Genomic DNA, 19169 nt, shown 5'->3' on the forward strand with positions numbered 1-19169 from the left:
CTCTTTACTGGTTATTAAAGGAGCCTCTCATTCATAGAGCCAGGTTGGACATACAGGACAGTTCAACACCAGGCCTCACTCTAACACTGTGCAACACTGGGGCTGTAACATTAAAAGACATAGTGGATGTAGCTGGACCTGGTCTGATGGACACAGGCTGTGGCTTCTCATCTGAGGCAGAAGTCTATTCATCATACTATGAAGATATTAACTTGTTGGACTGAGAGACTGACTGATGCTGAAAACGGGAACTGTTGCAGAACTACTGTGTAAAGGTGGAAACTCCTGATCTAGATTTGGAACTTTCTCCAAGGATGAATGATTGCACTGGACAATTTTGAAGAGTTAAAAATATTGATGATCTGGATTTATATTCAGTAAAAGGCAAAGAAGCTTGTAAGTGTTGTGTCAATGTATTAAACAAATGCAGACTAAATGGGAAGGAAGACTTACACAGTGTGGAGACAAAAATTAACTGTTAATGATAATGTTAAACCTGTATGGAGAGTATTGTATAAACCGCCCTTGAAAAAAAGAACAGGTGACATTCAGTGGAGAATCCTACATTGGGGTATTGGTGTGAATGCTTTTATATCTGTGATTAATCCTACAGCATCCAATACATGTCAGTTTTGTGGAATGATGGAAACAATTTTTCCACTGTTTTATGGAATGCAATAGATTTAAAGATTCCACTGTTTTGATGAAAGATGGTTGAAAACAGCATTTATTTTCAGGGCAGGTTACAAAACAGTGAATATGACAAAGTGGACGCTTCTAAATTTCATAATAGGAGAAGCAAACATGTCCATGTACCTCAGCACAGGGAATAAAACAGAAGGAAGTGTAGGACAGGATGTGATCCCTTTGTTTGTTTCTTTGGTGAGATCCAGAGTCTGAGTTGATTTTAGGTTTTATAAAGCAATGAGGAATTTGGATCTTTTCATTCAACAATGGTGCTAAAATGATGTGATTTGTTCTGTGGTGGATGATGAGTTGGTTTTTAATAATGCTTTTCGATGAAATTTGTGAAATCAAGTGGTGGATGGATTGATTGTAAGTGATGTCTGTACTTTTTTTGTATGGAAATTGTCTCTGAATCATGGGACTCAGTTCAATGAAATTTCTACGGTCACTATGTGATCTTTTAAATAAAATGGAATTTTAAAATTAAAAATCCCCCCCCCTCTCCCTCCCTCCCCCAAGGTGTGGGAGTCGGTGCCATTCCTTGTGTCCTATCAGAGTCCAGTACTGAAGGAGGAGGTGCCTATCCAGACCGATCCTGACAAGCTGATCCTCACCTGGAATGGTAATTTGGTCTCACTCCCTCTCTCATTCTCTCTCTCTCTCTCTCTGCCTCAGCTTTCTATTGGACTGTTGTTTGTAGAGGATACACATTGCAGTACATAGCTGGTTCCTCCCTCCTGCCCTCCCACTTGATCCAACAGACAGCAAGCTCCCTGTCCATATTAGGTAATGTTCTCCAGTTGGTGTGTCTGTGTACACTTTACAGGCTGAAATGTTGGACAAGCTTTCCCCAGATTGCCTTGATTTCTTTTTAGTCTTATTCATATGTATCCCTCTATCTGTCTCTGTTTCAATAATCTGTTTGTTCTTGTTGCATGTTGTCTGTTGTGATGTTTCCCCTATGAATCTCTAACTTTGGGATTCTTTGTGTCTGCTTACGCACACACATGCATGTGCACGCACACAAACTTGTATCTACACAAGCTGTGAATTCATCATAGCTGAAACATCTCCTCCATTCCTTCTCTCCTTCTCCATGTACTTTTTCCCTCTTTTATGGTCTCGCTGTGGTCAGAGCGTAACCAAAGATGTGTGTGTTTGTGTGTGTGTGTGTGTGTGTGTGTGTGTGTGTGTGTGTGTGTGTGTGTGTGTGTGTGTGTGTGTGTGCATGCATGTTTGCTATTGGCAGACTGAATTTTTTTCACTCCTCTGTGTGCAAGACAAATAACTCTAATCTGTGTATCTATCCAGTCTCAAGCAACAGGAGTTCCTTGGGATAAAGTGGGTGTTGCTGACTGTTTAAAAAAAAAAAGGACCCTTACCATGTAGGACTGGCCTGTACTTCAGAAAACTATTGACCGTATCAAATACCTTATCGCACATTTCCTCATTTTAAAGTTCCACACTACTCAGTCACCATCAGTCCCTACCGGTCTTTTCCTCATTGACAGTGTTCAGGCCACCATGTTGCACTACTCAGAAGTGTGTTTGTTTTTCTGGTTGCTGTGTGTTTTGGCTGCCTAGTTACTTAATGTCTTGCTCTCAGCATTTCTAAGTCCTGCTGTCCCCTGTGAATTGAAGTCACTACAGGCCTCATATCCATCATGGGGATCTGACTGGTGGTTAATAGATGGAACTTCTGCATGCGTGCACATCCAGAAGTTCCATCTATTAACCACCAGTCAGATCCCCACGATAGACTCCCTCACAGGAATGGAATGAGTGATGTGTGTGTGTGCCCGGCTTACTTTCTTCTCCCCTCCACGCTCCCATGCTCAGTTCCTATCTTCCATTTTTATCTGTACTTCCTCCTTTTCTGTCTGCCTGTCTTTCCTTACCTGCCTATCTCCTTCTCAATTTATGTCTCCCTCCTTAATATTGTAACGTCACCCCCCCAACCTTACACACACACACCCCTACCTCAGTCACCTCCTTCCTTCTCTCCCCTGTTCTCCTACAACCCTCCCTGCCCTGAGGATATGTGCTGCCCTACATGGTCAGAGAGCGACAAGGCCCATTAGCAGGCAAAGTCCAGGAAATACCAGGGAATTACTGGACACTCACACAGAGAGGGAGGTAGACATAAGGAAGACTGATTAATTGATAATGACTGTTGAAAAAGAATGGAGGTAGTTAGGTGATCCAGTCTGACAGAGAAAACATTACAGAATGATGTAAACGAAGCACAGAGATGGCAGTTCAAAAACTGCTTCAGCTGCTTAAAAAAAAAAAAATTTGTTGCCAATTTTTAATGGCCATTTTTTTCAAGACGTCACTTTGGAAAGCACACCCTGTCTGGTATTATTACAGTTCCTCTCTTTCCTTCCCATTTTCTGCTCTCCATCCCTCTCTGCGTTCCTCCTTCCAAACTATTAACGGAGTATATCCTTGTATGTCCAGGGCATACACACAGTCACACATTTTGATGTCCATTTTCCCAGTCACTGGGGCTGACTTGAGCCACTCTGGGATGCAGACACTGGAGCATGTGTCAGTCACTGTGACAATAACCCACCCGTGTCGTGGCAATGTGGAAATCAAGCTAATCTGTCCAAGTGGCATGACATCGCTCATCGGGGCACGCCGTGTTGTCGACAGGTACACACTCTCAAATGGACTGATTTGTTTGATCACGATCCTAACACAATAACTCATCACTAACTTCCATCGACCAAATGCCGAAAAAAAAATTATATAACATTTTGTTGAGACATTTAGTCTGTGATACTTTCTTTGTGAAACGGACATTGGAGGTCCCAAATATTTGTTTGTTAAATTAAATAAGAATTGAAGAAAAAACAAGATTATATAAGAATGAATTAAAATAAGAAAAAGAAATAATTGCTCAGGTTTCTGAACAAGAGAGATGCAGGCGACCCAAACACTTTGAAGATATGATTTAACTTGATTGGTTGGCATGTGTGTATATGCACATGCCTCATCCTAACTTAACGTAGATATCTCTCGCCTCTGCATGTTTGTGTGCAGGGACCCCTCAGGTTACCAGGACTGGACGTTTTCCACTGTGCGCTGCTGGGGTGAGAGAGCTGAGGGCCAGTACCGCCTACAGATAGCTGACCAGAGTAAGACACTGACAAGAGATGTATTGTGAAATGTCTGGCAAGAAAAGTGTCAGTAATGTGATGGGAATGTCTAATTTAAGTGTCTTACTTAAGTGTGAGGCGCGCACACACACACATACTTGTTGTCTTTCTTTATCCCCTCTCTCTCATTTTATCTATGGTTGTGCGGTCATTTGAGGTCTGTGTCAAGATTTTTTTCTTCTTTTGAGATTGTTGGGCTTCATGTGGAAAACAGCCCTGTAAAATGGCTGGCCTGCACAGTATCTGGCTGTACTAATTTGAATCGAAGTATGACAGATTAAAACTGTGCTGCATCACTCTCCATTCCTGTTGTGTTGGTTGGTTACAAATTGTGGCTTGATTGCGTCCAGAGTCAGACTGTTGAGTTTCATTCTTAATTAGAGTCTGACCTCAGTCCCCTTTCTGATAGATCATTTTATCTCATTTTGAAAGAATGGGCTCAGATGTTATCTCATTTATTTCATTTAATATGTACTATGATGGGAAAAGGTGCTTTTTAAATTTAGTCTCTGTCTAGGGTTGTGGAGGACATTTTCTGTTTTACTGCATTAACTAATTCTGTCTTTTGTCTCATGTCTAATGAGTTTCCTGTTTTGCTTTATCCCCCCCCCTTCTTTTTTCCCTCTGGCCCCACAGAAGAGCAATCTGAGCTCTGTGCTCCAGTGGGGGTGTTAAAGCAGTGGAAGCTGACCCTGTATGGCTCCTCCATGACCTACAGGGAAGTCAAGGACAGACAGAGGTCAGGACATTATTTTCATTTGATAATCTTGGTTATGTTAGAAACAAATAATCATAGTACTTTTTAAGTATCGAGTGCTTTTTTTTTTAAATTGGGATTTTTTTCCCCCCCTGTTGAAAGAAATCATTCAAGTAGCTGTAGACAACTTTCAACCCCACCCACCCCACCCACCATTTCCAAGTGGTATTATTGTTTGCATCGCTGTTGCAAAGACAACCGGATCGCTTTCCGTTTATTGGCAGTCTGGCTACTGTACAAAGCAAGAAATAACCATAAGAATCCCAATTTGAACCAGAAACCCGATCTCAGTGGAATGATAAAGGCAGAATAAAACATCCGGTAGTATTAATAAGTAGGCAGGTTGCAGTACTTACTGATCCAGTAGAAATAATGCAACTAAATTAGGTTTTGGAACCCTCTGAAGTCGCGGGTGTTGTATCAAACTCCGTTTCCCCTGTTGAGACCCATTCCCCCTAGCCAGAGTTTGATACAACATCGGGACACTTGATTAACCCTAACCTAACTCAAACGTTAACCTAACGTCAACCTTAACCTAACGCTTATCTTAACCCTAATCGTAACTGATGGATAACCTGTTTCCATGCAAACGCTTTCATCCGGCTAGGGGAAAACAGCTCTTGACGGGGAAATAAAGTTCAATACAACACTGGAGCTCTATGCATCGAATGAATGCCTGTCTGAGGTTCGCTCTTGTTTTACCTCTGTGTCTATCACTCTCCCTTCATCTCCTCCTTCATCGAGGGGGTTCTTTTTCTCTCGCCGGGTAGAGCTTCCACTCTCACTTCGGTTGTTCCACCATCCGCCATTTCCGCTACTGTGAATAGCTGCCAGAGAAAACGAAAGCTCTACCCTCTTCCTATTTTGGTTGGGCAGTGGTTGACAAACTTCCTTTGTACCGTAAATTGAGCTTTCATTTTCCTGTGAGATTATACCCAGTGGCAGGCAAAATTGCATTGTGAAAGTGAGGCTTATAGGGAACCAGTCTAAACACAGATGGTGTCATTATTCTATAGCCATTACACTGTGCAATCAACTCTTACTTCATAATGATAAGTTAAAACAAAAAAGTTGTCTGTTGGCACTTTAAATGAGGTTGGGGGGGATGAAACTTAATGCTTTTAACAGATTTAATCTGTTACAATCATTGCATTAATTCTGCAATGTTTATGATATTACTAGTTGGCACTGAAACACAGGAAATAATTCCTTCTGAACACTTAATTGATTGCTGATTGGCTCAGTACATTGATTGAAAGGTTGGCAGTGGTGTTTTCTGCATGCTGATAAGCTGTGTGGTATTGACAGGCTGGTAAAAGAGGCTATGAGTGGCCGGTATCTAGACAGCGGCTTCTCTTTGCCCTGCCCCCCTGGCTTGGACATCCCTCCAGAGATTATCAACCCCTTTACTTCCAACAGCCTGAAGGTAAGGTCCTTGTATGCAGTTTATGTTTCATCTTCAACTCTGCCGCTTCTCTCGTTCTCCATAGCTCTCCTGCTATTTTTTCATCAACATATGCACTCACGAAACACAATTATATAGGTAAAATATGGCAGTAGGTAGGTGCACATCTTTGAATTCATAATTGATAAAGCAGAATTAACTATGTCTTTATGTCTTCTTTCCTCATTCAGTCAGCTTCTCTTTCATCTTCAACATTCCCTCTCACTGTATCTCCCATTTTCTCTCTAAGCCTGTTTCTCCATTCCTCTTTTTGTTGTCTCTTGGGTTTTCTGCCTCCTGCTCCTCCCCCGCTCTCCTGTTTTTTTCTCCCACCTCATCAGCATCACCCATCAGAGGATTAAAGAATACAGTCATCCCAGAATTCTGGTTTACTGTCATATTTCTCCCTCTCTCTCTCCTGCCTCACCAGTTTCTGCTGCTACTAGGCTGCTTCGCTCTCTTCTGGTCACTGTACTACACCCTGGAGGTCATCCTCAGCCTCCTGGACCTCAAGGACCTGCTTTGTCGGTGTCGGAGAGGGGGTCGCCACCAGGCCAGGAAGGAGCGCCGGGGTCGAGGAGTCGAGGGAGAAGAGGAGTCGGTGGAAGAGGAGGAGGAGCTGGAGGCAGAGGAGGGGGAGGAGGACTCAGGGAGGGGCTCAGATATGGACCTGCATGCAGTGCTGGGCTCTGAGGACAGAGTACTGCTTATCACTGGAGCAAGGCTGGCCACATAACACTGGGCCTGCAGGTAGACCAAAGACCTCCACACTGTCCATGTGCTCTGATCTTCTCAGGCTCCATTCGCTGTCACTAGACACACCCTGTCCCCACCCCAATCCTCAGAGGCTTTCTCCCACATTGTTCCTCTGTCTGTGGTGGGAGGAGCAAGAGCAGACAGGAGGGGAAACTTGACTCTGATGAGAGGACTCCTTTGTCTTGCTCTGCATTCCCCAAACATGTGGCCTTAGGTCAGACTCTGTGTCTTTGTGCGTTCATCAGTATGGGGATGTTGAAGTGTGCATGAATGTGTACTTGTGTTCCTTTGTGTGAGTGTTGGTTAACATACAAGTCCATGGATGGCAAGCACATGTTCTTGTATGTAATAATAGATTACATTTATATAGCGCTTTATCTAGACACCCCAAGCGCTTCACACAGAAGGGGGGAAACTATGGCAGAGTAGTTAAATTTCAGATTATTTGGAATGAGCTACTACCATAACAGGCACCTTATTGAGTTTTAGAACTTGAGAGAGCGATAGGAATTTTATGTGCACTCTTTAGAGATGCGTGTTTGCGCATGTGTGAACGTATGTGACTGCATGAGTGCGTGTGTGGGATGCTTGTGGATTGTTTTATAGGCATAGACGCTTCCATGTCATCCATGTTAAAGTGTCATGACATTTTGGCTTAAAGAGTTTATTGGTAAAGGTTTTATTTGATGCATTAGACTTTTAAATCTGGGACTCTTATGTGTGGGTTATGAATTCCTACAGTTATTAAAACTTGAAGTGGGTTTTTCAAATGTGTGGGGTTTGAATGTTTTTTTTTTTAAATCAAGTGTAATATATATATATATATATATATATATATATATATATATATATAAACGTGTGCCTGTTGTACAGATATACACCAACTGAGTTTAATGATTTCTATAAAGTGTTTAAAGATTGAAGAGTTTTAATTTTTTACACAATAAAAATTGCGGTGTGATGAGTGAAAATTGGCAATGTTTTGAATGAGTGTTCGAGTGGTGGCTGTGTTTTGCTGTGCAAGTCACAGATGATTGAAATGGCAATAAAAGACTGTTGACAATATTCTTTCTGGTCTGCTGAGAGTAGCTGTGAAACATGGGTTACATACATGGCATTTAAACATTAATTTGAGGCTTCACAATAGCAGACAAACTGAAATGTACAGAATCACAAAGTCAGCTTTCTGACGCATTTAAAATCATTATTTAATAAGACAATGTACAAAAATACTGGAGTTGATACAGCAGATGTAGCATACTGCAGAAAGTGGTCAATATTGTTACCGTTTCACTGACAAGCACTTGTATGCCACATATAGTATCATCTCTCAATTTGCATAGAACATCCGTCTTAAGGCTTGAGACATTCAGTATTCGGATTCCAGATCAATGTGTTATTCAGAAAACAGATGCAATAATGTAGACATTTTTGGAATATAAGAGCTAATCAATAATATGGAATATGACCTGTGTTTCTTAGTCTTTATTAACAATTTGCATAGGAATAACTTGTCTTCGGCACACAATCTTGGAGAGTTTTTATTTTACATCCGAAGCAAGAGAACTAACTACATCTATCTGCTGTTTTTTTTTGTGTTTTTTTTTTTTTTTTCTTTATCCAGCAGCTGGGTCTGGTTGTCGGGTACAGCTACGGCTACATTGATTGTTTTATGGATCCTGACCTAATGAGAGACAAAGCAGGGTGAGCTTTGCAATGGCAGCAAAGGTCAATGTGAGCAGTTCTAAGAGAGTAGGACACTAAAGTGGGGTATTTAGAACATCAGTAACCTAATGGTATAAAGAGCAGCTCCATTCTAAAGCAGAAAGGGAATGGGGGGGGCAGCTTGGGTTTTGGAGAGGGAAAAAAGTGTAGGTGGGGGACCAGCTAGACTCTACAGGCTCTAAAAGGATCTAAATGGGCATGAAGAGGTCTTGGGTGTCTGTGTCTCAGTGATTTCAGAGGATCTGCCGGGGTCGTCCATAACTCATACCCTCCTGAGAAGCTCCCTTGTTGGATCCCATCTGTAGGCCAATCACGCTTTTCCCCGCCTTCAGCTGGTCCTCACTGAAATCACGCTTGTTCTCCTGCGATTTCCTGGATGGTATGAATGGCAAGTAAGAAATTTTTTTAAAGGCATCAAAAGTTTTGCATCTGAACTTTTTTTTTGGCTTTCCCCCCCTCCTTTTCTCTCCAATTACCCATTTTCCGAGCCATCCAGATCTCTGCTCCACCCCCTCTGCCAATCCGGGGAGGCCTGCGGACCACCACATGCTTCCTCTGCTACATGTGGAGTCGCCAGCCACTTCTTTTCACCTGACAGTGAGGAGTTTCACCAGGTGGACATAGGGCATGGGAGGGTCACGCTATTCCCCCCAGTCCCCCCCCCGAACAGGCGCCCCGACCGACCAGAGGAGGTGCTAGTGTAGCGACCAGGACACATACCTACACCCAGCTTCCCACCCACAGACAAGGCTAACTGTGTCTGTAGGGACGCTCGACCAAGCCGGAGGTAACGCAGGGATTCAAACCAGCGATCCCTGTGTTGGTAGGCAATGGAATAGACCACTACACTACCCGGATGCCTACATCTGCACTTTTAAAATGTTTAACATTGCAATTGATATATTAACTTATGCATATTAAGATCATGTTTGTTTATTTGAAATTCAAGGTGTCAGATTCTGATGCTCAATAGAGTCCAAAGGGTAGCTAGGTGCTTATTTTCTGCATGAGACTCACTTGAAGAACCAGTTAGGGTCCCCATTGTAGGTGCCTTCATCCTTGGTGACAGCCAAACTGCCAAGAGCCGACAGGGTCCTCTGCACTGCTGCCAGGTCTTTACCTATCACAGTGTGCATATTAAGCAGAATCAGTCAAGTTGGCAGCACGGTGGCTATTGAAACCTATGTGTTCATGTATCTATTTAAATACCCCTCTTCAAAACAATGCACAGGCGAGCTCACTACCACCATGCAAACTAGCCGGCCCTTTAAAGTATAGACAGTTTCTTCATGAAAAAATTAATGAAAACATATGAAATGGGAAACCCTTCTGACCTTCCCAGAGGTCCACAGTCTGGAACATGTCAGTCTTGGTGACACCGTACTTCTCAGCTGCATTTAGGAACTGAGATATCTGCTCCATCTGTTTGAAGGCCATGGAGGAGCTCTGGATTTTCTTCACTGGCTTGTCCCCGGTGAACAGACTGTTGATCAGTTCACTCAGCACCTACGGGTGGAGGAAAATAGAGGAGAGAGGAGAGAGAATAGAAGACAGGAAAGAGAGGGTAAAAAAAAAAGAATAACATTCACCTTGGGGTAAGACGACATGAATATATGACCTGCTCTGATTACCCGTTCAGCTTGTTCAGTGTGCTTGTTATTCTTGGCATAGGGCAATTTCATTTGGCAGAGAGCATTTGTTTTTCTTGGAAGCATGGAAGAGCAACGGCTGGGCATGCCAACAGAATATGCAGAATGTCTCCGTCATTTTAAAATGAACATGTTAAAACTGTCTGTCTGGTATTTTTTTGTTTCAAAGCGCCACATAGCATCCTTGTAGCATACAATTTAATACATACCTACGTTGCATTTTAATGCTACGTTTAATTCATACCTAGGATTGTAGTACTCGACTATAGACTCACTCTTGGGTCCACATTTTAAAAGTCTCGTCTCAGACTTCACACCATAATGACTCTGATGTCACTTATTCTCAGACATTGCGGGCTCGTGATAATTTTTCAAGGCCAGTCAAGTATAAGACTTGAATTGTTCATTTTTATTTTTTTCTTTAAACATCACACTTCTCCTGAGGAGATCAGTGAAGTATCATCTAATTTTCCCTTTACTGATAATATTAATTTATGTCTCAAACATTTGAAAATTGAAATCTGAAACATTCTTTTCTTGGTAGAGGTAGAAATAAAACTAAATGACTATTACAATGTTATGCAATGTTGACTTTGGTAGACAACTGCAATTACAGTCATGTTGTTTAATTGGACATGCCCTGTTCTTGTTTCAGTCTTTACAGAAGTTTTGGCCCCATTGTCTGAAGTTGGACTCGCCACCTTTAAGTCCCGGACTTGACTCAGATCAGTTCCCATAAAGACTTGGTCTGGACTTGGTCTCATCTTTGGGTAGTCTTAACTAGCAAGGCTGGTGTGACCCAAGGCAGGCACAAGTGTTGCGAGCTTTTTAATGATCATAACTAATGACTGGATGTGTCAGTCCTAACAAAAGAGAGAAGCTCGTGGACGGGTGGGAATTTTGCAAATGCCCAGGTCTAGATAGTCACCAAGCACTTTAAAACCTCCTCAAGATGGTATCTAGCGAAAACAAAGATCTTAGTGGCTATTACTAACAACTCAACCACAGTAAGTGAACTACTCACACATCCGTCTTTGAGCCAGGTTTGGAAGCCATGTTTTCCTGCCTCGGGCTTGCCCACAGAGGAGCCACACTGGAGGCTGATCCACTCCACTAGGATCTGCTCCAGCTCGGGGTCATACTTGCTGTCAATCTTATCCTGCACCTGCCGGCTCAAGCCGTATGATGGACCCTTGTTAGCCATGGTGACTCCCTGGGTGAGAAGGGGTGAAAATGAAGGAAGGAAAGGAAGATTGAGAGAGAGAGAGAGAGAGAGAGAGAGAGAGAGAGAGAGAGAGAGAGAAATGTGGATTGAGCCCATTTTGAAGCGATGGGTGGTTGGAGATGTTGGACGGGAGGCAGGGAAGAACAGAGTAGGAAAAAAGGCGTCAAGGAAGACAGAAGTGAGGCAAGGGTGGAGGAATGCAGGGAGGGAGAAGATTAAAGATCAAGCAATATGTTAATATTGATAACAGACAGACCTCTACAATGTCAACAGGGATGGGATTCTGGCATGAATTTAACTCCAGAACAAGGCTCTCTATAAAACAGGGTAATCCCTCCCAGCAACGTCTTCAAATGTTTTCTGTCTTCTCTCCCATTACAGCGATGTGTATGTATAGGTATGCCAATGATCACTTTTGGTCCAATCCTTTTTCTACTGCAAACAGACTGTGTTCTTACTATTGTTGAGATCTATTTCTAATCTTTGTGTGTGTGTGTGTGTGTGTGTGAGTGTGTGTGTGTGTGCACATATATATATATATATATATATATATATATATATGCATCATTAGCTTTATTGACAGCTGATGATTGCTTATGGCATGAAACAGGCTTGTACTGTCCCATAAAGAATTTACTTGACTCACTGTATTATATATATGATATACATGGACATTCTAGTATCTACCTTTTTTTCACAAGTTGGTTTTCAGTTGATACAAATTCTAGCCAACTGCTCAACCTGGAAGTTTTATATTCGGACATTGCTAAAGGCACAAACATGCAGAGGCAAGCAAATAATGTGGCTGCAAAAACACATATACCCTGCACATTAACAAATACATACTGTTGACATGCATGTAACAAAGGCGTGTCTGTAAGCACAGATGCTCAGCACTCAAGTTGAGTACCTTTGATCAACCAACACAGATTATTTTTTTGCATGAGTAGCCTTGTGTCTCCAAATGCACACCACCATGGTCTATCATGACCAGTGTCTGAGACCAAGTAGTGTCCAATGGGAGCTCTTTAACAGCCAGGGTGATTTTCTTACACTTCTCCTTCACACATTCTCTCTTGCTTTTCCTCTCTCATCACATGCACACTGGCATCATTGCTAGCACTTTTTTATTTCTCGTCTTTGCTTTTGTATAGCCTCTGGGCCAACAGCCAAATGCAAAGCCCATATAAGTGCGCTGTCTGCACCGTCACCTTTGTTGCCATCTTGATGTCAGGTCACTTCAACTTCCTGTTCCTGGAGATGAGGAGGAGGGTTCAAAGTTCAAATGTTAAAAGTTACAACCCAGAGATTATCTGATGTATTGCACCGCAGGCCTGGTGATGCCTGAGTTTATGAAGTGTTTTTGTCAAAGGCAGCAATACAAAAAGCTGTATTAGCAATAAACTGCACATTTTGCTTTTTTAAGATGAAAAATGTGATTTTCCACCCACCCAGTGTATTCTCTGGCCCATAGTCTCTGCTGTGGTTTCTTTTAGTTACATAACCTGACAGAATGCCAAGTTGGGCCAAGACTGAGCCCAGATTTTTTTTTTAAATAAGCTTGCCACTTCACTAATGTCCAGGCTATTCAACACAACAAAGTGACAGACAGATAGTAGCCAGCATACTGAAGTCTATGTGTTGATGGCATTGACGGACTGCTGCCAGGGCTGTCCACACAGTTTGACCACCAACCTGGTCTCATATTTCCTCCTTTCCCAGTGTTTTTTTCCACCCCACAAGAAATCAAACACATATGTATGGCAACACATTTACTTACTTACCCATTGCCACAAATTTAGCAATTTTCTCTTTATGTCTTTCTCTTTTTCTTTGTTTGACTCTCTCTCTCTCTCTCCCTCTCTCTCTCTCTCTCTCTCTCTCTCTCTCTCTCTCTCTCTCTCTCTCTCTCTCTCTCTCTCTCTCTGAATCACACACACACACACTCATACCCTTAGTTAGCCTGGCTGATGTCCATTATTACAGAAACATAACAACAGATTGCCTTGTCTGGAATGTTCGGAAGTTGTTTTTTTCCATTGAGTCATTAACCCCCAAAATTACAAATTGCACACGTTTTGGAGAGACAACATTCATGATAATATGCACTCATTGCTCTCTATGTCAAGAGAAGAGAAGAGAGGACTCAGTCATCACTTGTTTCTCTCTATCTCTCTCCTGAATCACTATCTTCCTCTACCTCAAACCAGCCATGTAAAGATCACATAACTACTCAGGAGGTCAAATAAGACATTTAGGCCCCAGTTTCTATTTCTGACATTTATGTGTGGCTGGAGACTTGTTATTAGGTTCGGGACTAAAGCCCGGGACTATTAACTTGGCAGACAAGCTTCTCCTCTGTCTTAAAACATTGGTCTCATTAATCATTCTAATCGAAAAGAATGCTGTTCACCATACAAACAACACAGTATTACCAACTCTCAAAAATGTCATTTTCAGAGAATGCTACTTTTTAAAGAGTTTTCAAGCAAGCAAAGCTGTTGAAGAACCACTTTCAATGAACTGTATTTGAACAATATGACATCGTTTCCGTCGTCTCTCAATCCATCCTCCCCAATCTTTGTTGTTACTGGTCTGTTTCGACATCACCATGGTTACGCTGTCTAATGCCAGGACAGGAAACCAGTGCGAGGGCTGTGGTCAGTGTGGTGAACTGTGGCAGGCTGTGAGGATGTGACATCATGTGGCCAAGTCTGTATTGGAAATTAACCAGCCAACCCACTGCATGATGATTTGATACAGGAATGCTGCTGCCAATGAATTGTGTAGATACACTGTGTTATCTAAAGTAGATTGTCTAAAAAGCTATGTGTTTGAGCCCTTTCATTACATTGCCCTGGTGTATATTATCGGTAGAGAATACTGTGCCATTTTGTGTAACGCCACCAGTGCCCAACAAGTGTGTAGAGTCCTTTCTACATACACTTGTAGAAAAGACTATGTGTGTTGAGTCCTCTCTGATGCAGCTGACTGCAAATGGCAGCAGTTCATTCCTGCTGTAGGGCTTTGAAATAACTGTGCCTCTCCATTCTGCTCTGTGTGTGCTGGATGTATAGATAGCGTTATCTGCTCCTGTTGACGCTACTTAGCAAGTTAATCCATCCTGTCGGACTTCCCCCAAGATAATGCAGGCCCGAAGCTACTGTTGAAACTGCCGTGGTTTCACCATTAACCCCCCACCCTGCAGGCCTTGGTTATTTACTTCACCCGTATTCATGGGGAAACAGATGGAAACTGAATGTTTTGGCTGTCTTCCATGGACAGCAAGGCTTCAAATCTTTTTTTATCACTTCTATCTTAATATTTCTGCCCTGCTGATGTAACCCAGCGGCGTTAATAGGTACACACTGTCTCTTTGGGAGTCCCGACCGTGAGCACCGCTTTACAGTTGTAGAGTGGGGATCTCACAGCGAGAGAGTTTGCGGCTTGACTTGGCTAGTCGTCTCTCTTCTTCTTCTCTCATTTAGGCAATTGAAGCTGCAAACTCTCTCGCTGTGAGATCCCCACTCTACAGCTGTAAAGCTGTGCTCACGGTCGGGACTCTTAAAGAGACGATATACCTATTAATGCCAAATCAACTGACTAAGTAACTGCTGGGTTACCCAAGTGTAACCGGTTATTTTCTTGCCCGGTGCGGGATTCGATACAGGGTGTACTGCACCACAAGGCGACATCACTAACCGCTCGGCTAACGGATCAGACCCGTTAGCTAGGGACTAACGTGTCTTATTAGTAGTTTACACAACCTTAATTTTTTCATAAATTGATCCATATCTGCCAGCCTGTCTGTATAATTGAATTGTCTTCATTATCTCCGCCACGCCGTTGCGTGTAGGTTGCGTGTAGATGTTATACGTTTGGTCACATGTGTGTGTCTGTCTGCGGCTAATCTCGCAAACCACTGGACCTATCAGCCTAATCCCCCCCCCCCCCGCACTGTTATGACTGTATGATGAAGTTGTAGTGAGTCACAAACCTTCGTAAAACGTTTGTTCTTGCTATCGCCGCTCCCTCTTTCCATCCACTCTCTAGCTCGCTCGACCAACGCTACTCTCCGTCGCTGCCCGCGCTGTCAACCGTGTGCAAGCGCAACTCACACCTACTATGGTTGATTCAAATCGTGCAGTGATCGAAACCAAAACATTATGTATTCGGGTGAAAGTAAACGAGAAGTCAATCGTATTTCGCAAGCTAGCAAATCATTCACCGCTGATCTCAGCACAGAAGAACTGGAGGAACACCGGATGACCAAAAAATAATTCGTCTTATTCACTTGGCCGCCACGCGGAAGTGCCATAGTATCCAATGTTAAAACGCCACTATAAAAATACAATTTCAAGAGTAGGATTAATCAGTCAGCTGGAAATCATATCAATAGCTACAGCAAAACATTTCCCATGGCTGAGCTGTGTTGTCTTACCGTTGTTTTATGGATGAAAGTCAATCAGCAGAGCAGCCATTCGCCTTGATTCATGTTATATCATGAAAACCGCGACAGTTAAACACATTTGAAGTCTTATAAATGCTTTGAAATTATGATAGCTTGATCACTGTCATTTCATGTCAGACTTTGTCGTATTCATGCGAGGGTCCACCTAGGAGGCTGCACATCCACAGACTGACAGGCAAAACGTTTTAATTAGGTAGATTTTTTTTTTAGCTTGAAGCTATATATCATAAACTAGTTTTTTTTCATATTTCCAGTTCAATTGACTTGGGCGCTGTGCAAAAGTCTTATAATGGCAGGAAAAACACTTTTTTCTGTCTGTGTGTGCATATATTTCCCTTCTCTCAGTAGGCGAAAAAAGAGGGGGAGATACGTACACCTGGTGGAGATCACTCCTTTAGTTGAAAAATGCATCCCCACTTCATGATTTAGTAGCTTGCAGGTTTCCCATAAACTGGGTATTGGAATGGATCGTTTGTTATCAAGTTATCAAGTTTTACACGTTCATATGTAGACCGTGTTACAGCCTCTACCTTACCCCTCAGTTTCGTTTGGCTTTGCTCCGCAGAGAGCACATAGAAAGCCCCATCTAATTTCTAAAGTGAATTATGTAACAGAGAAATGGCTCACAGGTTAATCCTGCAGTAAGGTAAGATCCTGTTAGGAGTCAGGAGTCATCTACTCCTGAGGTACAATCCAATGAATTCGACACATGTTGCAAGAGATACTAGAACAGGACAGTAAATATTAAAAGATGTGTTTGTATCCAATGACCAGTGATTCATATTTAACATAAATCATATTACAGTATTCTCACTGACAAGATAGCCACACTGGACGGATTATGTGACACATCACAGGATGTCACTACAGGATAACTGAATATGCTTGAGAAACAATATGATAAACACAATGTGATGTGTTTTTCACAATGTGAAAAACATACTTTTTGACTCATTCTGCATCAAGCCCTCAGTAATTTCATACTGACTTTTTCTCTGTCCTTTGTCCAGTCTAAATGCTTTAATTCTTATAAGGCTCCACTATATTTTATGTTCCACTTTGTCAGAACAGTTTGATAAAAGGCATATGTATATATAATGTGGCTCAGTCAAACAAGGACACCAATAACATATGCAAATTTGACTGACTGATTGACTGACTTGCTGAATCTAGTATATTCCCAGATCAACCGATTGACTGAACAAAGGCCTGACTGAATTAATGACCAGCCGGCTGAGTCATTCTTTATGCCTGGCTGAATGTCTGGCATTCGGCACGGCAACCTCAAATTATGTAGGAGTAAAAGAAAGGCATACTTACTGTGTGAAAGGATAGGTGAAGAGTCAGTCCTCTGCGGGCCTCGAGTGTGTGTAGGGGCAAGTGTGGCTGTTTGACTAAGAGTTTGTATACGATTCTCAGGGTCCTCCCTCTGAAAAGTGCAGACTTAAAAGGACCAGAAGAGGCCAAATGACTTCACCAGTCTGAGAGAGAGAGAGAGAGAGAGAGAGAGAGAGAGAGAGAGAGAGAGAGAGAGAGTATGACAGAAAGGAGGGTGAGAAGGAAGGAAAAAGGAAACTGCATCCTTAAAAGGGCTTGGCCTTTCTCCCTCTCTCGCTCTCTCTCTCTCTCTCTCTCTCTCTGTTGCTCTCTCGCTCTCTCGACCTGGTAAAAAAGCCAAGCCTTATTTGGGTAGAGCGGTCTCATGGAGAGGGAGCAGCCAGACGGCTTTTGGTTTGGTCAGTAGGAATTCTACAAATACTTTCACCACACCCCTCCCACTTCAAACTTACTGCAAGAGGGAGGGGAGGAGGGGCAGGGAGAGGGAGAGAAGGGAGAGAGTGAGAGGAGGAGGAGGGATGTAAACAGTAGGACACAGAGAGAGAGATGGGTGATGGAGAAAAGAAGAGGGGTAATAGAGGGCACAGCCCTAAGTTAATGTCCATACACTGCGTTGCCAAGGTCAAAAACCCAACAAAGGATATTTCCATGACACACACTTCTGCACTTCACTCCTCTTGCAGTTGATTTGCAAGTGTAGCTAAGTAGAAGGAAGAAATAGAAAAGGAAGGTAGGAAGGATGGAAGGGAGGAAGGAGCAAATGAAAGGATGGGAAGGAAGGAGCAAACAAACAAATCAAGTAAGAATGAAAGGAAGAGAAAAGGAAGAAAGGATGGAAGGAAGGAAAGAAGCACGGAAGAAGGATTTTAATGAGAGAAGGATAGAAGGAGTGAACAAACAAACAAATGAACAAAGACAAACAAAGGAAGGACGGCAGGAAGTAAGGAAGGAACAAGGGAAGGACCAAACGGAGGAGAGCAATGTAGAAAAGGAATGGGGGAGTTTGACAGATATGGATAACAGGAATGGTGGCGTCACCACATCATCCAGACAGAGAACACCATTTAAGTCCTCTGTGTCCTGCATCCTCATCCACAGCTACACTCCCGCTGTGTAAATGTTTGTGTGTGTGTGTGTGTGTGTGTGTGTCCAGCAGATCTGCACAGGGCAGTCTTGGCTTATTGTATCATTCATCTTTAGCCATAGGTGATGTCAGCTAGTCTTCCCTCACCTTTCGGATGTGCCACAGAGCCTATGATGGTATTAAACTGAAGAAATTATTGTTCACCAAACATGACATTCCTCAGCAGCAATTGAACACCATATGGATCTAAGTAAGTATTAATATCAATGAGGTGTGAGAGAAAAGGCTCAGATTCATACCATGCAGTAAATCCAATACCGGCCTAACTCACATACAGTGCATCCAGAAAGTATTCACACCCCTTCACTTTCACCACATTTTATGTTACAGCCTTATTCCAAAATGGATTAAATTCCTTTTTTTTCTCATCAATCTACACACAATACCCCATAAGGAAAAAGCGAAAAAGGTTTTGTAGAAATTTTTGCAAATTTATTAAAAATAAAAAACTGAAATACTGCATGTACATAAGTATTCACATCCTTTGCTATGACACTCAAAATTGAGCTCAGGTTCATCTTGTTTCCACCGATCATCCTTGAGATGTTTCTACATCTTGATTGGAGTCCACCTGTAGTAAATTCAATTGATTGGACATGATTTGGAAAGGCACACACCTGTCTATATAAGGTCCCACTGTTGACAGTGCATGTCAGAACAGAAACCAAGCCATGAAGTCAAAGGAATTGTCTGTGGACCTCCGAGACAGGATTGTATCGAGGCACAGATCTGGGGAAGGGTGCAAAAACAGTTCTACAGCTTTGAAGGTCCCGAAGAGCACAGTGGTCTCCATCATTCATAAATGGAAG

At 42.5% G+C, this 19169-nt stretch overlaps 2 protein-coding genes across 6 annotated transcripts in view; one reads left to right on the top strand and one right to left on the bottom strand.

The window, feature by feature from the left end:
• The window catches only part of pcsk7 (proprotein convertase subtilisin/kexin type 7), a 43558-nt gene extending 35705 nt beyond the window's left edge, over positions 1-7853 (top strand). For all 4 annotated transcript variants that reach the window (XM_056282954.1, XM_056282953.1, XM_056282952.1 and 1 more), the window contains exons 12-17: positions 1207-1309; positions 3189-3345; positions 3736-3830; positions 4488-4590; positions 5917-6034; positions 6483-7853. In XM_056282954.1, coding sequence (XP_056138929.1) covers positions 1207-1309; positions 3189-3345; positions 3736-3830; positions 4488-4590; positions 5917-6034; positions 6483-6788 — 882 coding nt within the window. In that variant the 3' untranslated portion in view covers positions 6789-7853. The remainder of the gene's footprint in view (positions 1-1206; positions 1310-3188; positions 3346-3735; positions 3831-4487; positions 4591-5916; positions 6035-6482) is intronic.
• A 425-nt stretch (positions 7854-8278) lies between these two features.
• Positions 8279-17355, bottom strand: tagln (transgelin). 2 transcript variants are annotated; one of them, XM_056282956.1, is made up of 6 exons: positions 17199-17336; positions 12619-12661; positions 11207-11395; positions 9868-10039; positions 9551-9653; positions 8279-8905 (listed from the first exon to the last, which is right to left on the bottom strand). In XM_056282956.1, the coding sequence occupies exons 2-6, from the start codon at positions 12628-12630 to the stop codon at positions 8767-8769; spliced, it is 615 nt and encodes a 204-aa protein (XP_056138931.1). In that variant the 5' UTR covers positions 12631-12661; positions 17199-17336; the 3' UTR covers positions 8279-8766. The 2 variants fall into 2 exon arrangements, with proteins under 2 accessions (XP_056138931.1, XP_056138932.1); XM_056282957.1 differs by lacking the exon at positions 12619-12661 and having other exon boundaries at positions 17199-17355.
• Positions 17356-19169: the final 1814 nt, after the last annotated feature.

This window comes from Lampris incognitus, chromosome 7, assembly GCF_029633865.1.
Source record: "Lampris incognitus isolate fLamInc1 chromosome 7, fLamInc1.hap2, whole genome shotgun sequence".
Lineage (NCBI taxonomy): Eukaryota > Metazoa > Chordata > Actinopteri > Lampriformes > Lampridae > Lampris > Lampris incognitus.